Source organism: Schistocerca piceifrons, chromosome 3 (genome assembly GCF_021461385.2).
Source record: "Schistocerca piceifrons isolate TAMUIC-IGC-003096 chromosome 3, iqSchPice1.1, whole genome shotgun sequence".
Classification (NCBI taxonomy): Eukaryota; Metazoa; Arthropoda; class Insecta; order Orthoptera; family Acrididae; genus Schistocerca; species Schistocerca piceifrons.
This window is the reverse complement of record NC_060140.1, coordinates 457,469,696-457,493,799: the sequence shown is the minus strand read 5'-3', so window position 1 is coordinate 457,493,799 and position 24,104 is coordinate 457,469,696. Positions and strand designations below refer to the sequence as shown.

At 40.9% G+C, this 24,104-nt stretch overlaps 1 protein-coding gene across 2 annotated transcripts in view; it reads right to left on the bottom strand.

The window, feature by feature from the left end:
- The window catches only part of LOC124787935 (mini-chromosome maintenance complex-binding protein), a 74,799-nt gene that overhangs the window by 17,157 nt on the left and 33,538 nt on the right, over nt 1–24,104 (bottom strand). For both annotated transcript variants that reach the window (XM_047254925.1, XM_047254926.1), the window contains exons 6-10: nt 11,342–11,531; nt 7,496–7,613; nt 6,770–6,943; nt 6,496–6,605; nt 4,914–5,047 (exon numbers count right to left, since the gene is read on the bottom strand). In XM_047254925.1, coding sequence (XP_047110881.1) covers nt 4,914–5,047; nt 6,496–6,605; nt 6,770–6,943; nt 7,496–7,613; nt 11,342–11,531 — 726 coding nt within the window. The remainder of the gene's footprint in view (nt 1–4,913; nt 5,048–6,495; nt 6,606–6,769; nt 6,944–7,495; nt 7,614–11,341; nt 11,532–24,104) is intronic.

Sequence of the window (24,104 nt, the reverse complement as noted above, 5' to 3'; positions counted from 1 at the left end):
TCATCGATTGGTGGTTGCAAAGATGAGATTTGATGAACTGAAAGACATAAAGGAAGAAAGGGAAAAGAAAATAAAAGTGTCGAAACTGAAGGATGGCATGATACAAGAAAAGTTTAAGGAGTTACTTAAGCATAAAATCCCTAACACCAAGTATGGCAATGTGGAAGAGGAATGGGGTCAGTTCACACAAGTGTTTGTAAGCTCTGCTGAGAAGACCTGTGGCAGAGTATCTGGAAGAGTAAAGAAAAAGAAATCACCATGGTGGAATGGGAGGGTGAAGGAGGCACCAAAAGAAAAGAAGAAAGCCTGGCATGAATGAAACAGAAACCGAACAGCTGAAAGTAAAAGGAAATACCAGGACAGTACAAATAAGTGTAAGAAAATGGTAGCAGAAGAAAAGAGGAAAAGCTGGGAGAAATTCACCTGAGAATTGGAAAAAAGGATGCTACCAGTAGTAAGAGGATGATATATGGAATTACAAAGAGTATGAGGAAGGAAAAACATACACAAAGCTAGTGAAAGGGGAAAGTGGAGAGCTATTAATGCAACCAGAGGAGATAAGGTAAAGATGGGAAGGGTACTTTGATAAATTACTAAATGTCAAGAACAGCTATGGAAAGGGAACAGATGTATGGCAGGGGGGCAGGGGTCTGGAAGAAGAGGAGGCTATAATGATGTTAGAAGTGGAACTAGCTCTGAGGAAAAATGATAACAGGATAAGCACCTGGGATAGATGAAATTACTGTGGAGATGATAAAGGCAGTTGGGCTACAGTGGCTATATGGACTAATAAGATGCATTTGGACCCAAAAACGTCTACCTGAAAAATGAAGAAAGGGAATAATAATCCCAGTTTTCAAGAAGGGTGACAGGAAAGTATGTGACAACTATTGAGGGATCACTCTCATATCCCAAGTAGCAAAAATAATGGAGAGGATAGTGGAAAGAAGAGCGAGAGAAAAAGCTAGAAGGGGAGCAGTATGGCTTTCCTCATGGTAGATCAACAGTGGACCCAATCTTTAGTATGAGACAGCTGATGGAGAGACATTGGGAGTATGGGAAAGATGTGGTGATGACATTTCTCGACCTAGTGAAAGCATATGACAGTCTTTCCAGGGAAAAGGTATGGGCACAACCTTGAAGAGAAAGGGAGAGACAGAGTGAAAAATGAAAATGTAAGGAAGGAAATAGGAGTGGAGAAGTTGACTGAGAAAACTAAAAAGAATAGATTAAAATGGTTTGGACATGTGGAGAGGATGGGAGAGAGAGTTCAAGAATGAGGGCAAGAGAAAGACCGAGAACAAGATGGATTGATACAATAAAGATGAGTTTAAGGAGGAGAAACCTGCTATGGAACCAAATTGTGGAAGAAGAATGGTGGAAAGACTGAGTAAAGTGGCGACATACCATTGCTGCCCCAACCCGACCAGATGTTGGATAGAGGGGAAATGAAGACAAAGCCCAGATGAAGGAGATTGTATGAATTACAAAATTGAGGGCATTTAACAACGAAAATAAACAATTTTTGACAATTTAATGTAATTGGATGGATAAAAAAAATCTACTCATCAAGTGGCAGCAGGAACACACAAACTTTTGGAGCCAGTGGTTCCTTCTTCTGGCAGAATAGTTGAATTGGAAGGAAGAAAGGTAAAGGAAAGGACTATAAGATTTGGGAAATGGGACAGAGCTCTGTAAAGTCTGTATCTTTCCGTCTCATTCCATTCAGTAAGTCTCTCCTGATCTGGGGTTCTGGGTGAGTTTTCCAAACTCTATCCCTTTTCCTAAACCTTCCAGTCCTTTTCCTTCACCCCTCATCCTTCCCCTTTAACACCTCTGCCAGAAGAAGGAGCCACTGGCTCCAAAAGCTTGCATAAGTAAAGCTTTTTTGTGTGTGTGTGTGTGTGTGTGTGTGTGTGTGTGTGTGTGTGTGTGTGTGTTCTCCTGTCGCCACTTTGTGAGTCTTTTTTTTTTTTAAAAAAAATCCCATTACATATGGACATGCCACATGCCAACTGTATTTGGTCACACCTTTTATAAAATTATTACCATGTCAATCTGGTTCTGTCCTTGCAGATCCAAGGATGATAACAGTCTTACCAAAACCAGTCATCTAAATAAATACTTTACTAACGATCTTGGATGTTTGGAGTTTTTCTGGAGTGCACTGTATTGTATTGCTCTGCAACATATTGTATTGTATTGTATTGTAATGTAATGACCTTTTTTTTTTAATTTAAGGGCAACAGTGGTTGTCCCTACATAACTTAGTTCATACTTTATAACTAGAACAGTCCCATGATTTGAATCCTGTTACATATACCAGGATCACAATACAAAATGCTCTCCTGCGACACAAAACACTGCTACGGACTAATTGTCAATCCAAGTGTTTGCTATTATATCAATGTGTGACACACACATGTGGAGAAAGGATGGATTTATGGTATAAGAAAATATGTGCGCAATGTAAGCAGTGTTGTCTAACACACAGGCATAAGATGATGTGTACACAGTTCAGAACAAACATAAGAAAGCAAGATGGTGAAACAGTTTAGTGGCTAACTTCAAACAATGCAAGAGCCAGGATGGAATAACAGCAATATTATGAAAATGATAGACTGATATCATATAGAGGACACGTTGAATCAAAGACAGGCACAATGAAAAGACTGCGCACGCACGCAAGCACACACAACTAATCTCTGGTCACTGTGACTGGAGTGCGAACTGCAATTGCACCTGATGAAAGCTGCAGTCTGGTGTGAGTAGGGAGGCGGCACAGGGCAGGGATGGGGAGGGATAGCAGGGTGGGGGTGGGGGAAGGTGTACAACTGCTGCTTGTAGGAGTGTGCAGGGATGTGGTGGAAGAAAAGTACGGCTGCTAACAATCAGAAGGTCGGGAAAGGGGTTGGCGCTGGAAAGGAGAAAAACAGGGCAGGGTAAAAATGATTAGGGAGTGTGCTAGTGGGATAGAAAGCTGTTTAGCGCTTGACTGGGAACAGGGAATTGTAGGCGGAGGGCAGGGGCTAGCAAAGGTTGAGGCCAAGGATGGATTATGTGGACGTAGGATTTTTTGCCGGGAGAATTCCCACCTGTGCTGTTCTGAAAAGCGGGTGTTGGCAGGAAAGGATTGAGATGGTGCAGGCTGTGAAGCTGTCACTGAAGCATATATTCTGTTCGGCAGCACATTCAGCAATGGGTCAGCAACTGTGTCTTGGCTAGTTTGTCAGTGGCTGTTCATGTGGACAAAAAGCTTGTTTGTGGTCATGCCCACGTAGAAAGCAGCACAGTGGATGCATCTTCGTCTGTAGATAACACGGCTTCTTTCACATGTACACATGTAGCCCTACCTCTGATGGGATAGGCGATACCTATGACTGGACTGAAGTAGATGGAGGTGGACAGATGTTTGGGACAGGTCTTGCATCTATGTCTATTGCAGTGATGTGAGCCATAAGGCGTCGGGTTGAAAGAAGTGATGGAGTACAGATGGACAAGGATACTGCATAGGTTTTGTGGGCAGCAGAATACGATTGTAGAAGAGGTGGGAAGGATGTGTTGTTGTTGTGGTCTTCAGTCCTGAGACTGGTTTGATGCAGCTCTTCATGCTACTCTACACTGTGCAAGCTTCTTCATCTCCCAGTACCTACTGCAACCTACATCCTTCTGAATCTGTTTAGTGTATTCATCTCTTGGTCTCCCTCTACAATTTTTACCCTCCACACTGCCCTCCAATACTAAATTGGTGATCCCTTGATGCCTCAGAACATGTCCTACCAACCGATCCCTTCTTCTAGTCAAGTTGTGCCACAAACTTCTCTTCTCCCCAATCCTATTCAATACCTCCTCGTTAGTTATGTGGTCTACCCATCTAATCTTCAGCTTCTTGTGTAGCACCACATTTCGAAAGCTTCTATTCTCTTCTTGTCCAATCTATCGTCCATGTTTCACTTCCATACATGGCTACACTCCATACAAATACTTTCAGAAATGACTTCCTGACACTTAAATCTATACTTGATGTTAACAAATTTCTCTTCTTCAGAAACACTTTACTTGCCATTGCCAGTCTACATTTTATATCCTCTCTACTTCGACCATCATCAGTTATTTTGCTCCCCAAATAGCAAAACTCCTTTACTACTTTAAGTGTCTCATTTCCTAATATAATTCCTTCAGCATCATCTGACTTAATTAATGATAGTCCAATGTGGGATTCAGAGGTAAACAGATTGGAGAGGTTTTTGATGTGGCATTGTGCATGCTGTTCTAGTTCATGGAGGGCAACAGTTTCAATCTGAGAGATGGGATGCAGGAATTCGGGACTGAAAAGCAGGACAATTTTACATGGAAAGGAAGTACTGAAAGGAAGTTCGGGCCCGATTCATACTGTTCCACACCAGCATTACACAGCCTTCTATTCCACCAATGCACTCACTAATCTTTTTTTCCCTTTTCTACAACCCTCCTTTTCTGCCCAACTCCACTCAACTCCCCCCTCCCCACCCCCACCCTCCCGGGCCACCAAACCTGCCCACTACACCTAACAGCCCTACCCTGTCACCACCACATCCCTGCCTCCTCCTCATCCCCACCACCAAATCTAGTTGGCTGATGGCTGCTTCCATCAGGCGCAGTTGCAGTCCAACCATAGTGAACCGACACAGTAGTGTTTGTGTTTGTGTGTGTGTGTGTGTGTGTGTGTGTGTGTGTGTGTGTGTGTGTTCTACTTCAGAAGGAGACCTTTTGGTGGAAAGCTTAAATGTATAGGAGTCTTTTCCCTGTGCCTGTTTGTGTCTCCGCCTCTCCTCTATATAGTGAGTAGCAATTTATCCTTTTCATAACATTGTTGTAATTCCCAACTTAAAAGATAAAAATTCTCATTTAACTTTAAATCTTTTTGTACTCACTGGCAGAAGTGACTTTCCCTCTGAAAGAACTAAAACAGGTGTATTATAATCAAAACCTAGTTGGTAAAACTGGAAATCATAATCTATCTTCTGCTGCGAAATCAATTTTCCCAAAGCAGATATGTTTTGAACACCTGCAGGCAAAATAAAGTGAATAAAGTTAAAAAGTTTAAAACATGACAAAAATTTTTTAATTATAGCCAGAAAACAAATAATAAATTTACCCTTTACATCAGATTTAATATTGGCTGCATTAAACAAACATAAAGCCAAAGACTTTCCAGCAGAAAATTTAACAGCTGGAATTAAGAATAATAAGCTGGACTACATATTCTGCACACCGTATAAACACAGCTTTTCCATGGCTAAATTTGCAAGAGCAAGTGAAAAGAGTTTGTTCATTTAGGTCTGAAGTAAAAAGTAAAAGTAATAACTAACCATATAGTTAAGGCTGCAGGCACATCAACAAGACAGAAAATGTTAACAAGCTTTAGAATGATGTCCTCCTCCATAGCTAACTTGCATAGGACACAGACACACATGGACAGCAGCTACACAGTCCAGATACACTGTCCCTGCTGACTACACTGCACTGGCACTGAAGCCTGACTGCATTTCTGTACTAGTCAGCTCTAGAGGACATTGAAAGCTTAGCAACAATAGGACATATTGTTCATACAGAATGCTGTTAATATTGGTAAATTTTGAAACAATATACCAGTCTTATTTCTCAACATTGGATTAGCATTGGAGATGCACCTAATTAACAGTATCATTACAAAAAATATTAATTTTCTGACTTCAGCATCTCTGCTAAAGGGATCTAGCTGTACATAGGCTTTTGCTGCCTTTGACAAAATATTTTGTATCAAAATATAAGTCAATACAGACATTGTATACAACTCTTTTCTTTTCAGTAGCGCATATATCGCAGTTTTGTGTGTTAAAGGCTATCATAATTGCAAGTTGAAACCACATTAAGACTCACAGGTATATTAGGCAAATGTGGCATTATAAAATTTCTGTGCCTTTGAAATACCTTGGATCATATCTAATAACTGACTATGGGCTAAAGAAATTTGAAACATGCTGTGAGTAATACATATATATGAAAAAGTTATCATAATTAACAATCATGTATTCCTTTTTTAGTGTTATTCTTCTCCTACATCAAAACAATGCAACATTTTCAAGAATTGTCTCAGTTTCTGATTACAACCAATCTACTTGAGGCAATACAGGTCTAATTCACGAAGATATAATCTTTTTTATTTCTTTCATTATGGTTTGCACTCACTACAAATTCACACCGAAGTTCCTACATAAATAAATTTAATGACAATCAAACTCATGACACAAGCAAATATCAGAATAGAACAATGCATTCTCATATAAACCCTATTTTTCCGAAATGCAATTTTTTTTTTTTTTCATTTTTACTGATATATCACAGCAGTATGTTTTATGGTGCTCTTCAACTACAGAAAAAAAACATCAGTCTTATTTGCACCTATACAATTTGAGTCATGTAAGCTGTCAGATTCAGGGTCATGTAGTTTAGAGAAACAAATAAAGTCATTACCTGTGCTGTTCAATTGACCAGTTGAAAGTGCCGTCTCATCCAAAATGAGATGTGTGTGGGGACTTAATTGCAACCGTGCCCTGGTCAAACTATCATTTTTATAATTCTTCCTGAAATAAAATATATTTATATCTCAGTGACAATGGACACACCCCATACTTCCACAAATTCATACTATGCCTACTTCTTAAATGAAAAGACAGAACTTGGTTAAATGGAACGCATTTAAATACTAATACTGACAGAAAAAAGTAAGAATATCTAATCTGCATACTTTGGAATCAGAGAGCCGGCATTGAGGCTTTCCAATGTCATTGATAGTAAGTGGATTTTTGTGACCAGCTGTTTGAAGAGCTTATTTAATTTTGATGATAACTGTATACCTTGAGTAACACCACTTATATTGACTGCCAACGAACCTAGAGTTAAGAGTGTATTACGTGCATATCTGAAAAGAGAATTTAAATTAATCATATATTTTTTGCCAAAAGGAAATAAATTTCATTTGCCTAAAGTAATAAATCATTCTGATGAATTACCAGTACTAACATAAAGCTCAAAAATATGTCCACAGAAAGTCATTCCTTTAATAAATTCATGACCTTCACTTTCACTTTGCCTCTCCTGAGCAACACTTTACAAACTAAGAAAATAAAGCTTGTCACAAAGCCTTACCAAAGCCTTGTAAATTTAGCAAAGATGTAAGTGGAGTCTGAAAATGTGGGTAAGGCAGTGGATATGGCTGGATTGTTCTGTTCGTCGGATGTGTTGCTGATGAAAGGAAAGCAAATGTCTCAGTCACAGATCAACTTATAGAGTTCTGGTCTGTCAAGAATATTTATGATTGTCTTACACTGTGGATGCCACATCGGTACACATAAGGAACACAATATCGGTACACATAAGGAACACAATAAATTAAGGACAGTGCATAGCATGTCAATTGTGAAATACATACTTTTCCAAGAAAACAACAAACTAGAATTTTAATGAAACTTACACAGTTGATATCAAATGGCACAAAATATATTCTGCTGCAAGCCCATCACCCAACAGAAATTCCTTCAGGATTTCAAGTAGATCTATTCTGACTGCTTCTGCATTGGCAAATATTTCATCTGAAAAAGTGGAATTTACAAAGAGAACATAGTCATACATGTGTTTTACCACAATTTGCTATGGGACACAATGTATGGCAATCACACATATTATGGCTAATGAAGGGAACACTTTTTCTAGTATGTGTAGTAGTGTAATTACAGTTTGCCAGTATGCCTTTACCTATTAACAAAAACAAAACACAAAGGCACACATACTGTTTTGAAACTATGTCTAGCAGAAGCCTTTGAAGTGTTCTACTTATTCTTAGACTATTTGTTTCACTTTTTAATCCTTACTACTTTAAAGGATTGGTGCAGCAAAGTGTCAAATATGTTTCTTCAAATTTTCAGGAAAAGGGTATCAATCTTTCAAAAAATATTCCAAATAGTCCATTTTATTCTGTACACACAAGAAAGTGTGTGTGTGTGTGTGTGTGTGTGTGTGTGTGTGTGTGTTTTCACTCTACCTGTTTGAGAAAATTAATGTATGGAATACCGAAGATTTCATTAATAGAAGAGCTCATTTGCTTAAGTGCCCAAAAACTTGTGTATAATTCTGCATGGAATATTGTATACTCATTTGGTAAATGGGCCATGATGACACGTTCGAGGAAAAAACACAAAATAGCCCATAGTGTCCCCCTCCTTTAGTAAATCAATACTGCCAAATAACTGTTGTTCTCAGACAACATTTCATAAAATACAGAGCTGAAGCATGTCCACTTATCCAATGAATGTGAAGAGTTGCAGTTGGGGAAACAGGTATGGAGCATTTCCTGTACACGTGTGGTAATCTAATCCTTATATGTGTATAACAAAAACTATCCTGAAATACATAGTTCTCAGTATAAACCAAGAATCTAGTTGGGTTCCCACAGCAACTTTATAAAATATGTGCACCTGGCCAGTACCTGCTTCTGAAGATTTGTTGTTAAGACACTTTGAGGGTGTTCAGGTTCCTTAGATGCAAGCAACCATGAATGCATGGCATAAAATTGAAACCGAAAAATTTACAAAATCTTTAAAAATGTACAACAGTGTCCTCATTTTCCCAATTAGGTAATTTATTTAAAATATAAGAAGAATAGTTAAAACCAATCTTTCTGTAGATAATCTTAAACTATTAACTTCAGTTCCCTCCTCCCAACCTGTAATTAAGTTATACCTGGCTGCTTGCTGTTGTAGGGTTGGTAGAGCAACAAAACAGGGCAAAACCAATCTTGAGAGGCACTATTCTTCTGCCCCAATCTGCCAGACAGAACTTTTATCATGTCCCTCAGGCATTGCCAAATCCAGTTTGCACATAGGGAGAGTTCTAAGGACTGCCTATCGTTGGCTCTGAGGTCTAAATTCCAGATCATAGCTGGTTATCCAAAAGTCACAGAAAACTGTTCCACTATTGAGTGATGTTTCTTGACATGGTTGTATGTAACTAAAATATTCCATGGCTTCCAATACACATACTAAGAAAATTCAACAAGAGACTGACTCCACAAAAAATTCACCATTAAGAAGTTCTCCACAACCAACTTTTGATCTGTTGAAATGTAGCATGCATGGTCCATACTGATGACTGTGATTCATTGCAATGAAAAGGGTTCCCCCTCCCCAAGTGCCTTGAGAACAGGACAACTCAGTGGCATGGTGGATTACACTCATGATGTGTTTCACTTAATCCTGAACATTTTTCTGATCCTCAAAAATGGCCAACTGGCACACAGAAGCCTACAGGCTAGCTGGTGGGACAGTCAGGGAGTTGGGTTGTAAGTGATAGCCTCACGTCCAAAATGTCCTACTCCAATTTGTAATGGGAGCATATTGTTTTCATGTATGCCATTTGCAGCAGGAGAAGGAAGATGTATTGAACCTTCCTGGCTGATTAAAACTGTGTGAGGGAGTTGATCATCAAACCTAGCTTTTTGTGGGCAACTAAGTTACCCAGGCTTGAATCACAACCCACTCTCACAGATACACTTCTGCTTGCACCTCTCTATTACCATCCAAATTTCGCAGAAGTTCTCCTACTTACTTACAGTTGGAGTCACGAATGATAGTGGTCGAGTTTAGGCTTGTTCTGTGAACCTATGTCACGTATTCTCTGGCAGCCAGAGTTCAGTAGTGCTGATTATGCTGTGAATACTGTAGCCAATGCGAGCATTAAACATGATCGTAGCGAGTCGTTTAGTGAATTTTTACTTCATTTGTTGTGAGTTGTTATCGCTGATGGTGGTGCCAAGTAACAAATTCTTCATAAGGAAGCGAGAGACATAATTTGCAGGATATACTCTTCCTCCAAGCACAAAACACATGCATGTGCGAACCGTAACTACCACTTGGAGTTGGCAACAATGCAACCCTTGCCTGTGCACCGACATGCAAAAAATTGCCATCGTTTGTGGAGCAGACTATAGTGGTGTAAGCACTCCCCAAAAGAAAGGATTGCAGAAAAATTGGTGAGCCATGGCGTAGGGGATTGTCCCTAAAATAAATCTGTCATCCTGTAGTGGAGTATGCACTCTTTTAAAACTCCTCAGCAGCTTAGAACTGTGAATGAGGTGGGACTCTCTTCATCCTTTCTTCTAGGAGTTTTAGTCTCACCAGAACATGAGAATTCTGTGAAGTTTGGAAGGTAGGACAGAGATACAGACAGAAGTAAAGAAGTGAGGGCGGATTGTGAACAGTTACTAGATAACTCGTTTGGCACGAGCATTTACCATGAAAGGCAAGGCTCCAGCTTCTGGTTCTGGTTCAGCGCAAAGTTCTAATCTGCCAGGAAGTCTCAAAACAGTGAACTCACTTCTGCAAAGCGAAAGATTCATTCTGAGGTATGGGTTATTTACACATTCTTATTCTTCTAGCCCACTTTTGGCACTGTTCCCAGTAAGAATATCTTTGTAGTGAAGATAATATTTTACATCTTTGCAAGATGCATCACTATGTTTAAAATGATTTCTCAAAACAAAATAAATTTCTATGTTATGAAAAAAATCACATTTCATAATCCTGTCCAAAACATGTCGTATAAAATCACTAGCTATGTTTATAACAGTTTTCATTGTCATGCAGCTACTGTAGTTACATATTGTTAAGCAGAAAATCTGAAAAATGCACATTTTATTTATGACTGTACCAATTCATTCACTAATATGGACATATAGATGTTCTTATTCCAACAAAATCTAATCTGTCTAGAGTACTTACTTCCTTCTCAAAGTCTTTTCTCAAACTGTAGCTGCCCTGGATCTGAACAAATACTCTTCAATGGTGATTAGAAATTAACAGAACAGCCGCCAATCAATTTCCCTCCCAGGTCACTATAAAAAAGATTAGTGTTCAGTGTTGGCTAACCTCAGTATCCACGTCTTTTGCAGCTTACTCTGTTACATTTTCCTCTCCACATATTAATTTTCAGTGCCCTCCCCCTCTCCCAAAGGTACTTATCACTCTCAACTCACATGATCACTTTCCCAATGGCTCAAGTTCTCATTGCCACAAAACCGTATTCATGTCTTTCTCAGAACTCTCCTACCTACTGACAAAGTATAGCTCAGTTTAAAAACAACAGAAACTACTGTGTTCAATTAGAAATGTTGAAAACATCTCAAAACTAGACTTGTGAAATTCACAGATTTCAACAACCAAAAAGCTAGGCATAATAAGTTGTTCTCTCCTCTAGAAAGAAAGAAAGAGAGAGAGAGAGAGAGAGAGAGAGAGAGAGAGAGAGAGAGAGAGAGAGAGATTATTACCTGTATTGATTACAGGCGGCAATAATGGATTACAGTGTTTTAGTCCTCTGACAGCCAAGGCATGAATAATAATGTCTGACCGAACATCTGTGACCTCATTTGTATCATCATTACTGCTGTCAAAACCAATGAATCCAGCCACTTCAATGACATCATTCAAGGAAAATGTAGCACTTTGCTTTTCATATATCTGTAAATACAAAAAATGAATTGAACAGTCTGTAAATATCAGAAAAAAAATTTTAAGTTAAGGTTTTTATGTATAATTTTCACAAAATATGAAAAATTGAAGGAAATTTCAACATAAAATGTAGCAAAGTGGAATAGGTCCACTTCCTACGGTACCATTCCTAATGTGTGTGTGTGTGTGTGTGTGTGTGTGTGTGTGTGTGTGTGTGTGTGTGTGTGTGTGTGTGTGTTTTTCCCCCTGTTCTGCATTCTGCTCTTTCCCGACACAATACATACGCTATGTAAACATGAAATCTCATTGTTTTCCATGCTGTAACCTTACTATTCAGTGTAAAACTTACATGCAGCTGACAATAGTATTAATATTTTGTATTGAAACAGTTTCTTTCAACAAATATTCAAAATTTATAGTTTGAAGAAAATATGAGCTTTTAAAAATTTGACCCCACTAATAACTGTTTGTTTTAGAATTAACATAACTTATTCACAAGCAGTTTCCTTGTTTTTACAGTACATCTTATTTTTTCTTTAACATATATAATTACAAAAATCCACTGAAGAGCCAAAGAAACTCGTATAGGCACGTGCATTCAAAAACACACACACACACGTAAACAGGCAGAACACAGCGCTGCAGTCGGCAACACCTATATAAGACAGCATGTGTCTGGTGCAGCTGTTAGGTCGGTTACTGGTGCTACAACGGCAGGTTATCAAGATTTAAGTGAGTTTGAACGTGGTGTTATAGTTGGCGCACGAGTGATGAGACACAGCATCTATGAGGCAGTGATGAAGTGGGGATTTTCCCATACGACCATTTCACGAGTGTATCATGAATATCTGGAATCCAGTAAAACATCAAATCTCTGACATCGCTGCAGCCAGAAAAAGATCCTGCAAGGATGGGTTCAATGACTCAAAAGAGTCATTCAATATGACAGAAGTGCAACCCTTCCACAAATTGCTGTAGATTTCACTGCTGGACCATCAACAAGTGTCAGCACGCAAACCTTTGAACGAAACATCATCGATATATGCTTTTGGAGCCGAAGGTCCACTCGTGTACCCTAGATGACTGCATGACACAAAGCTTTATGCCTCGCCTGGGCCCATCAACAATGACATTGAACTGTTGACAGCTGGAAACATGTTGCCTAGTCGGACAAGTCTCATTCCAAATTGTATCGAGCGGATGGACATGTACGAGTATGGAGACAACCTCCTGAATCCATGGACCCTGCATGTCAGCAGGGGACTGTTCAAGCTGGTGGAGGCTCTTTAATGGTAAGTGTGTGTGTGTGTGTGTGTGTGTGTGTGTGTGTGTGTGTGTGTGTTTAGGGGCAAAACAGCTATGGTCATAAGTGCCCATTCTGTGGCTTAGTGAAGGGTAAAAACGGGAATAAATCAGCAGCAATGGGAGCGAAACTCAAGAAGAAGGGAAACTAAAAATGGAAGGAAATCTTAGCTAACGAAGGGCGATTGTTTTCCCTGACAAGAGCTTCAAATGACTGATGTCATCTCACTTACACATATAAACTCAAGGACACAATCGGCTGAGCGTGCATCATCTGTCAAAGGGAACATATATCAGGCGACAGCTGTAAATGGGCCCGTAGCACATTAAATTAGGGGCACTGAAGTAAAAGGTGTCTCACCGTCCACAACTGAGAGCAGTGGGGACAAAGCAGGTGAGGATCACCATTTAAAAGATATTGATGGCTAAAAAGACAGTGCCCAACCCGGAGTCTAGTTAAAATTACCTCCTCCAGACGACGAGGCCAGGAGAAAGAGGTCCAAACACAGGGAAGAGGTTTTATGTTCAGTAATTTATTACCCTAAAGTGCAGACTAATGTGTGTGCCATAAAGGTGCAACACGACAACATAAAACGCTCTGTAGATCGGCAAAGGGAACCATGCAAACAGCAGGCCGAGGAAGAGAGACAGCAGCCTTTGCTGCTATATCGGCTGCCTCGTTTCCGCATATACCAACATGTCCTGGGATCCAGAGGAATGCCACAGAGATGCCGAGCAAGTGGAGGCAGTGCTGAATCCGGTGGACCAGAGGGTGGACGGGATAAAGAGCTTGGAGAATGAGAAGAGAGCTAAGCAAATCCGAGAATATAATATACTGTATCCACTGATGGTGACGGACGTATTGGATAGTCTGAAAAATAGTGTAAAGCTCCGCAGTAAAAACCGAACACTGGTCGGGAAGCTGAATTCTAATTGGGGTATCGTCAATAATCCAGCCATCCCGACACCAAAGGTGGTCTTGGAGCTGTCAGCGTCAATAAATGTGGCATCCTCCACTTGTGTGCATAGAGCAGCAAGTGCCCAACAATAAACTATTGGGGAGGGGGCGGTTACTATCCTTGGAAAGCTGACAAAGGTCACGGAGAAGGTAGGTCTGGGAGCGAAGCCAAGGTGGCATCGTACCCCCATTTGTCAAGAAAGTTTTAGAAAATTGGAAAGAAAGTGAACGTAGCAGTTGATGGAGACAGACTCCCGGTGGTAGTAGAGAGGAAGGGCTGCCTGCATACCCTAAATCCAAGGAGGAGTCTAAAAAAAGGGCATGGGTCGGATGAGCAGGCATCGACGACAGATGACTAGCGTAACGACTCAGGACAGCTAGCCCACTGGACAGTGGAGGTTCACAATGTCAGCGTAAAGGCTGTCCAAGGGGCTAGTGTAGAAAGCTCCAGACGCTAAACGCAATCCACAGTGGTGGACAGAATCTAGGCGCTGAAGAATAGACAACCCTGCAGAGGAGTAAACTATGCTTCCAAAGTCCAATTTCGAGTGCACTAAGGTGATATACACGGAGGAGGACCACTCGGGCCACTCCCCAGGAGGTATCACGCAGAACACCGAGGGTGTTGAGGGATCACAGACAGCGAGCCGAAAGATATGGATCGTAGGAAGACCAGCACAGTTTTCTGTCAAACGTAAGTCCCAATAATTTGGCAATGCCTGCGAATGGAAGGTCAACAGGGCCTAGATGTAGAAAAGATGGATAAAACTACTTATGACGCCATAAATTTACACAGACGGTCTTACTGGGAGAAAATCGGAAACCGGTTTCAATGTTCTATGAGTGAAGGCGATCGAGACATCTACATCTACATATATACTCCACTAGCAACCGAGCGGTGTGTACTCCACTAGCAACCGAGCGGTGTGTGGCGGAGGGCACAATTTGCGTCAAAGTCATATACCCCCCCCCCCCCTCCCTACTCCACTCGCGTATCGCGCGAGGGAAAAACGACTGTCTGAATGCCTCAGTACTAGCTCTTATTTCCATTATCTTTGAATGGTGATCATTGCGCAATTTGAAAGTTGGTGGTAATAATATATGCTTTACATCCTCGGTGAAGATTGGATTTCGGAATTTAGTGAGCGCGCTGTTTACTATCTGCAAGTGTGTCCCACTTCAAACTTTCTATGAGATTTCTAACACTCTCACGATGGCTAAATGTACCATTCACGAATCTTGCTGCTCTTCTTTGGACCTTCTCAATCTCTTGAACCAGACCCAACTAGTAAGGGTCCCATACAGAAGAACAATGCTCCAAGACTGGACAAACTAATGTATTGTAAGCAATTTCCTTTGCTGAAGGACTGCATCGCTTCAGTATTCTACCAATAAACCGCAATCTAGAGTTCGCCTTACCTGTTACTTGTGTAATCTGATCATTCCACATTTGAGATCATTTCAAATAGTCACACCCTGATACTTGATGGACGTTACCACTTCCTAAGACTGGGCATTTATTTTGTACTCTTACATTAATGGGGATTTTCACCTTGTTAAACGTAGTAGGTTACACTTACTAATATTGAGAGATAACTGCCAGTCATTACACCACGCATTTATTTTCTGCAAATCCTCATTGATTTGTTCACAACTTTCGTGTGACTACTTTCCTGTAGATTACAGCATCATCGGAAAACAGTCTAAGGCTGCTGTCAATACCATCAAAGAGATCGTTTAGGTAAATCATAAAAAGCAGAGGACCTATTACACTGCCCTGACATCCTTGAAGATGTCGTTCAAGAAGGCTGGTTTGTTGAGAGCTGTAGTAGATTGTAAAATCATCAACAAAGAGGGAGCCTGAGACATCAGGATGGAGACAATACATACTTGGATTTATGGCGATAGCAAACAGTACAACACTTAACACGGTGCCTTGGGGCACCCCGATTTCTTGGAAGAAAGTACAGGATAGAGTAGTGTTCACCTGCACCTCAAATGTGCGCGCTGTCATAAATTCACAGATGAGAAGGTGTAGCGAACCTCGAAAGCCCAAGAGAACAGTGTGCAGAGGATGCCTGTCCTCCAACAGGTATCTTATGCCCTCTCCAGATCAAAAAATATGGCTACTGTTTGGCATTTTATGAGAAAATTGTTCATGATATAAATGTAGAGAGCAACATGGTCAACTGCGGAATGACGCTATTGGAAACCGCATAGGGCAGTTGTTAAAAGGTTTCTGGACTCCAGCCACCAGCCTAAACAGCAATTTACTATATGCTCCAAAACCTTACCAACACTACTCGTGAGAGAGATTGGGCAATACCTGGTGGGGAGATATTTGTCCTTTCCAGGTTTCGGAACAGGAATGACAATAGCTTCCCGCCATCTTTTGGGAAAGGTACTGTCGCCCCAAAGTTGATTACAAAGGCTAAGGAGGTAACACAGACTAGGGTATGATAGATGCAGCAATATTTGGATGTGAATACTGTGTGGTCCCGGAGCAGAAGAGTGAGAGGAGGAGAGTGCATGTCTCAGTTCCCGCATAGAAAAAACGTATTATAGCTCTCGCGATTTTGATAGAAAAAAGGAACAGGTCGCTATTCTGCTACCCACTTCTTCAGAATAAAGGCTGGTGGGTCATTAGAAGAACTAAAAATCTCAGCAAAGTGTCGACCCAATCAGTTAGAGATTGCGACTGGGTCCACTAAGGTATCCTGCGTGACAATTAGCCCAGAGGTCAGGGAAAAACTGGACATGCCGGATATCCGTCGGATTCAACTCCAAACAACTGATGACGGAGTGAAGGTATTAAAGGAGCTAGTAAAGAAATCCCAGCTTGCCTTCTTGCTATTGCGTATGATGAGACAGCATTGTGCAAGTTAACTGCTTATAGCAGATGCAGTTGGGCCAACATAGGATGATGGCAGAAAATGCAAAGAGTACGTCTCTGCTCTTGTATTGCATCACAACACACCTCGTTCCACCAAGGAACTGGGGGGCACCAGGGCAAAGAGGAGGTACGAGGTACTGAATAGTCCGCGGCTGTAAGAATAACTTCTGTAACATGAGTGACCTGATCATCGACACTAGGAAATTGATGGTCATCAAATGTTGCTAGAGAGGAGAAAAGTGTCCAATTGGCTTGAAAAAACTTCCAGTCTTGGGCGCATAGTCGGCAATTGTGGCTGTAATTGAAGGACACATGGAAAATGGTCACTTAAGTGTGAATCAGCAAGAGCGAACCATTCAAAGCACCTAGCCAGCCGAACAGTGCCGACCGAAAGGTCCAAATGAGAGTAGGTTGACGTGGAGGCAGACAGAAATGTAGGTTCCCCAGTGTCGAGGCAAGCAAGATCCACTTGGTAGAAGAGGTCAATCAATACAGAGACTCTCGGATAAGGACGCGAAGATCCCCAAAGCGGGTGGTGGGCGTTTAAGTCCCCAACCAGCAAATAGGGGGTGGGGGTGGGAGGTGATGGAGAATGGCTCTTGCCATTGGTGTGGACAATGGAATGTATATGGTACAAAGAGAGAAGGTGAATCCAGAAAGAGAAAGACATACAGCAACAGCTTGGAAGGAACTGTGTAAGTGGATTGTGTGATAACGGATAGTCTCATGGAGAAGAATTATAAGTCCCCCACGTGCCGGAACGCTGACAACAGAAGGGAGTTCAAACCAGATCAATTGGAAATGAAGGAAGACTAAGCAATCATGGAGGCATAGCTTTGTTTACCGAAGACAGAAGACGACTGAGGAGGAGGACTGTAAGAGGATCGACAGTTCATCCCTATTTGGAGCGAATTCCGTGGATATTCCAATGGATAACTGACATAGGGTGGACGCAAAAAAGGAAAAATTTCACCACAGTGGCCATCAACTCAGCGACTGCTGACAGCTGGTGACAGACAGTGTGGAATGGCATTTAGTCAAAGGCAGAATATTCTGATACATAGGGTGTTCGGGGGCAGCTTCTACTGCCAGTGATCAGCTGGTTGATCGGCCGCCAGCAGTGCGTCTTGGCGACATGGAAGATGGCCGAGGATGGCTACTGCTTGGTGGTGCTGTTGAAGAGAGATGCTGAGGCAGGGAAGGAGAGGAACTGTTTTTCTTATGAGCCTTCTTGGAAGCAGGACACAGAAATGGAGGAGGAGTTGATGGTTGTGAGGTGTGAGGTCTGAGTACGTAAAAAAGAACAGGCGTTCTTTGGGCTGGCCGATCTGACGACCGAGGTGCTAAAGGTGAGATCGCAAGTCTGCATGGCTACCTCCTAAGTAGATCGAGCAGAGGTGAGAACAGTGCTATACTTACCCACTGGGAGCACAGTGGGCTTTCTACTGGTGAATAACTTATGAGCAGCACTCAGATTTCCAGAATAATTTGTTCCTCTTTAAAAATAGGGCAATCTCTAGAGGAAGCAGCTTGGTCACCCATATAGTTGATGCAACGAGGGGATGGGGGTGGAGAGTCATCCTCATGGGCATCCCTGCCACAGGTAATCCATTTGGCCGTATTAGAACACAACTGCCTGGTATTATTAAACCTCTTACACTGATGGCTACACCTAGGGTTGGGGATGTAAGGCGAACTGAAATTATCTCATATACTGCTTCATTGTTCAATGGAAGTAAAAAAGAAAATGCAAATCGGTACGAATTCCTTTTCAACACTTTTTAGTACTCTATGTACGGCCATCACCCTCCGATCAGACAGGTAATTTTAAATGTCCTCCTTTGATAATCCATTGAGTTATTTTATATAAACTACATCCACACAATGAGTTTAAAGTAAGGTGCGCTTCCACCCGGATGGGGAAGGTGTCAAAGCAATTTTTGTGCCTGGAGGGCACTGTATGTTTCTAACAACAAGGTACAATTTCGTAATGGGGAACAAGACTTCACAGGATCTGCAATTGCGTCGACACCTTTCTGAATAATGAAAGGGTGTACTGTTGAGAAGTCTTGATCTTCGTCAGACCAAGTAATAACTAGGAACTTCGGCACTGATGGAAAAATTTTCTGTAGCTGAGGCTCATCTAGCTTTCTCTTGTGGGCAGAAGTTATAGAAGTAGAAGAAACCATCACAAAAGTATTCGTCGTGATTACTGGCATCTCCAATTGTGTGTCCTTCCTAGTGGGGACCTTCTCTGAGGGCACTCCCACCATAGGCGATTGTCCACACCTCAGGTCACATCTACCAAGAAATGGATGGAGGGACCAATCTGCATGTTCGGAAGGTACCAGTTCGGGTAATCTCCCCTCCCTGGGCCTGGCCTTTACCAGGGGGTATGTACATGCACTACTTGTCTACCTAGGGCGGGGAGCTACGCGTTACCCCGTCACCGATGTGGGAACGCGTGGGCCGGCCTTCAGACATGCACAGACAGGAAAGAAAGAAAACAGGAGGAACAAATAAAAGGAAGAGAAGAGAATTCTCAAATGCTGCAGCAGAGAAGGAAAAGAAAAGAATAAAAAAAAAAGAGAAAGACAAAGTAAGGACAGATACTTTACATTGTAGAGATAAAAGAAGAGAAATCACTTCATTCGTTCACAAGCACCTGTCTCCAGACGTAGGTGCAAAACATACTGCAGAAGAGAATGAAAAGGGGAAGGGAAGGGGTGGGGAGAGGGGGGAGCAAGGACAGAGCACTGCACAAGCTCGAAGTCCCATGCTTGCCACGCACATTTCCACAAAAGAGCTGTGGACACCCTGGGGTCTCTCTAATGGTGTGGGGCGTGTGCAGTTGGAATGATATGGGACACCTGATACGTCTACATATGACTCTGGCAGGTGACACATTCGTAAGCATCCTGTGTGATCACCTGCATCCATTCATGTCCACTGTGCATTCCAACAGAATTTGGCAATTCCAGCAGGACAACGTGACACCCCAAATGACCAGAATTGCTACAAAGTGGCTCCAGGAACACTATTCTGAGTTTAATCATTTCCATTGGCCATTAAACCCCCCAGACATGAACATTATTGAGCATATCTGCGATGCCTTGCAACATGCTCTTCAGAAGAGATCTCCACCCCCTTGTACTCTCTTGGATTTATGGAAAACCCTGCAGGATTCATGGTGTCAGTTCCATCCAACACTACTTCAGATATTAGTCGAGTCCATGCCACATCATGTTGCGGCACTTCTGCTTGCTCGCAGGGGCCCTACACAACATTAGGCAGGTGTACCAGTTTCTTTGGCTGTTCCGTGTATCTTTATATAAAATTGTTGCCATGAGAATTACAATGCTTGAATGTTAAAAAGTCATCATACCAAAAAGCCAATGTTACTGGTTTATAACCCTTTTATTTCAGTTTCCAAAAGTGCATACTTATACTAGAATAACATGTTCATTTATAAAACATTTCAAATGTAACATTAGAGTTTCCATTTAAATTTTTGAGGACTTTGCCAGAACACTCAAAATTCCACTAAATAAATTAGCACGTAAAATAATAATGCAATTTTACGGATATACAACCAAATGTGTACACCCACCATCATTCCGGACATCTGTTCTTTTCCGGAAGAACAGCAATGTATTTTAACATTGTATAAAACCCTTTCCGCACATTTTTAAACACGTACTACAATCACTGGCACTGCCATTCAGTCCAAACTATAGTAGAGCACAGATATCAGAAATTATGAAAAGAATAGATTGCTACTCGCCATAACTATGACGCACTGAGTTGCAGATAGGCACAACAGAACGACTGTTACTGTAATATTTTCATTGTACAGGGCTGCAACTCGATGTGTCATCTTTATGGTGAGTAGCAGTGTTTCCTTTTCATATCTGTTGATATTCCATCCTGGAGTTTCCACTGTAGAGTACAGATAGGTGTACGTAGTCAGTGAGTTTTGAGCAAGCAGAGTAAATTTCATGATAATCAGCACTACACACAGTCAGCTGTGCAAAATTCAAATTGAATAGTCATTAAAAATGGATCTTGTATCACAGCCACTTCCTCATTTAATTGAGACTGCTCAAAGTCTATGCAGCTACGTAACCTTTCTAGTAAAAATTATTGAGCTGGTCATCATCAGTGTGGGCAATGACATTAAATAAGTATCAAATGAAAATCAACTTCAACAGTACTGACTTGAAACATTAAAAAATGCATCTAACACCAACTGGACAACGAAAGAAGATGTATGAGGAGTTGGACAGGTCAGTAAAATTACAAGTGTTGGCATGAAGCAGCTTCAACAATTGTTGAAGGCTTCACTTGAAAATAATTTTTTGTTTTCCATTGCAGTATCTACTACACCAATGAACCCTTTTTTGACGACTGCCATCTAACTAGCTTTTTATTCACCAAACTGAAGTTTTCATTTCCTTTTACTAAACTTAGAGTAAAGTGCATCTATAACCAAAGAAATTCATGAGCTAGTATGTGAAACACGTTTACAGTCTTGTAATAACAGTAGATGGAAGACTTTAAGGTATTAGACTCAGCACTTTCAAAATCAACAGTATTTTGGCGATACACTGATGATACCTCTAAAGTTTGCCTCATGGTTTGAACCGTTTCCGTGAGTTCCTTCCACATTGAAACTCCATACATGAAAACATAAAATTTACTATGGGAACGGAGGTCATTACCCTTGTTTAGTTGTCTTAGTTCATTGTATGATTAATGGCGGAGTTGGACACCCAATATTTCGAAAGTTCACTCATACAGATCCTGCAACTAGTTGCTACCATCTGACACAAACACTGGGTGTTCTGAATACCTCAAGCCCATATCATCTCAGATGCTGGTAACCTGCAAGGAAAGTTGTAACACATTCAACTATGTTCCAGGAAAATGTATATTCATCTCACCAGATACACAGAATGCTACAAACATACAAATGACACAACAAGGTAGAGGCTGAGGCCTTCAAGATGACAGCCTACCTGTTATATAGGGTGACCCACGAGGAATGGTACATATTCAGGGATATGAAAAGAACAACAATTTCAAGCAAAAAAAGTCCAGTAAACGTGGGCTCTAAAAGGCACATCTTAGGAACTATAAGCACTTGTTGTTCACCTTTGCTACTGTGAAACATCTCTTCTTCTGAACAAGTGCTCAAAGCTCTTAAGGGTATGCACTTCAAAGCCAATGTATACCTGAAAATATGGAAAGCTAAGAGGTTGCAGTAGAAGAGATTTCTTTCATAGTATCGAAGATAAAGAAATGCTCATAGTTCTTAAGATATGTATTTTAGAGTCCTCATTTACCACACTATTTTGCTTTGGAAGATCATTCCTGTCATACCCCTAAATATTGACCATTCCTCCAGGGACATCCCGTACACTGGAAATGTTTCCAAGAAAATTTTGCCCTAAATCAAAAATCTCGGCACTTCTTGCTTCTGGGATCTGACAAATACAACGTAGAGCTGCACAATGCAGATGTTTTGTAAGATTCCATGTAAGTGTGGCAAATCACAAATAGGGCAAACGACACACACTGTTATAGAGTGCTCAGTGGAATGTCAACGATGTACTCACTTACTCCAAGACAGCGAATCAGCTACTGCAAAACACTAAATCTACTGGTCATTTAATGAAGCACAACGAAATGAACATTGTGGTCCATACTTCAAACTTTTTGGATGATATTATCAATTAATCATTAGAAACACAGCTGTCCGAGACCCTTATAAATTGGGACCGCAGTTTCCAGTTATATGGTGCATGCAATCCTATTATAGAAAAACTTCGTGCTTTGCACAGCTGAAGTCGTTCTTGGATTTTACCAAGTGAAGATAATCAATCTTATATCGTCGAAGCAACCTTTCACCAAGGAGGGCGCTCACCAATGCAAAGACTTGGAGCAGCGACACACGCATTCTAGCAATACACAAGCAGTGATGACTGGTTACACCATCCATGTGCCACTATGGTTTTCAACAGGGGATCTCGGTGAAATTTCAACACCTGAAGATGGCCAGGAGACAGGCGAAAATATCATGACATCAAGTTATTGACATGTGGCAGTTTCCCTGAACCTTCATGGAACAAAAAACATTGTTTACTGAGATTTTTGCGCTTTACGTACAAGACAGATGCAAGTCATACATAAATCACCCAGCAAAATACAATTTGAAAATTTTTTTCCCCTATTTTAGTTTCTTCTTTCCGCACATGAGTGTGTAGGGAAAAGTTTGACTCATATTTATCAAACTGAATTCAAAGGGTTGTGCTGAATAATACAAACAATGTCGTGAGCTTAGAAATTTTTAGTGTCGGGGAAAAAACACAAAGGGAACCCCACTCCTGTTTCTTATATACTTGGACAACCACCCACTTAACTTCAACAAGCAGAATTGGAACTTTTTTCATATGATTCTAGTGTTATAATAAATCTTAAGAGAGAAAGCAAAAGAAGAGAGGTATATGATTTTTTCCAAAGAATGCAGGTCCCTGCATTTAAATTCCATAAAGTAATCAGAAGCAGGAAAATACATTAATTCAATGTGAAACAAGGAAAGGTTGAATGCATTACTCATATGACAATATGATCAACAAATGATTGACAAGTATTATTTAAACAAACTATTTACAAAGAAAATAGAATGAAAATTGGATGCAATTCATCTGCATACAGCTTGCAGCTTTACTGTATGGTTAAATGATGATGGCATCCTCTTGAGTAAAATATTCTGGAGGTAAAATAGTCCCCCATTCGGATCTCCGGGAGGGGACTACTCAAGTGGATGTCGTTATTAGGAGAAAGAAAACCGGCGTTCTACAGATCGGAGTGTGGAATGTCAGATCCCTTAATCGGGCAGGTAGGTTAGAAAATTTAAAAAGGAAAATGGATGGGTTAAAGTTAGATATAGTGGGAATTAGTGAAATACGGTGGCAGGAGGAACAAGACTTCTGGTCAGGTCACTACAGGGTTATAAACACAAAATCAAATAGGGGTAATGCAAGAGTAGGTTTAATAATGAATAAAAAAATAGGAGTGCGGGTAAGCTATTACAAACAGCATAGTGGATGCATTATTGTGGCCAAGATAGACACAAAGCCCACGGCTACTACAGTAGTACTAGTTTATATGCCAGCTAGCTCTGCAGATGAAGAAATTGATGAAATGTATGGTGAGATAAAAGAAATTATTCAGGTAGTGAAGGGAGACGAAAATTTAATAGTCATGGGTGACTGGAATTCGTCAGTAGGAAAAGGGAGAGAAGCAAACATAGTAGGTGAATATGGATTGGGGCTAAGAAATGAAAGAGGAAGCCGTCTGGTAGAATTTTGCGCAGAGCATAACTTAATCATAGCTAATACTTGGTTTAAGAATCATGAAAGAAGGT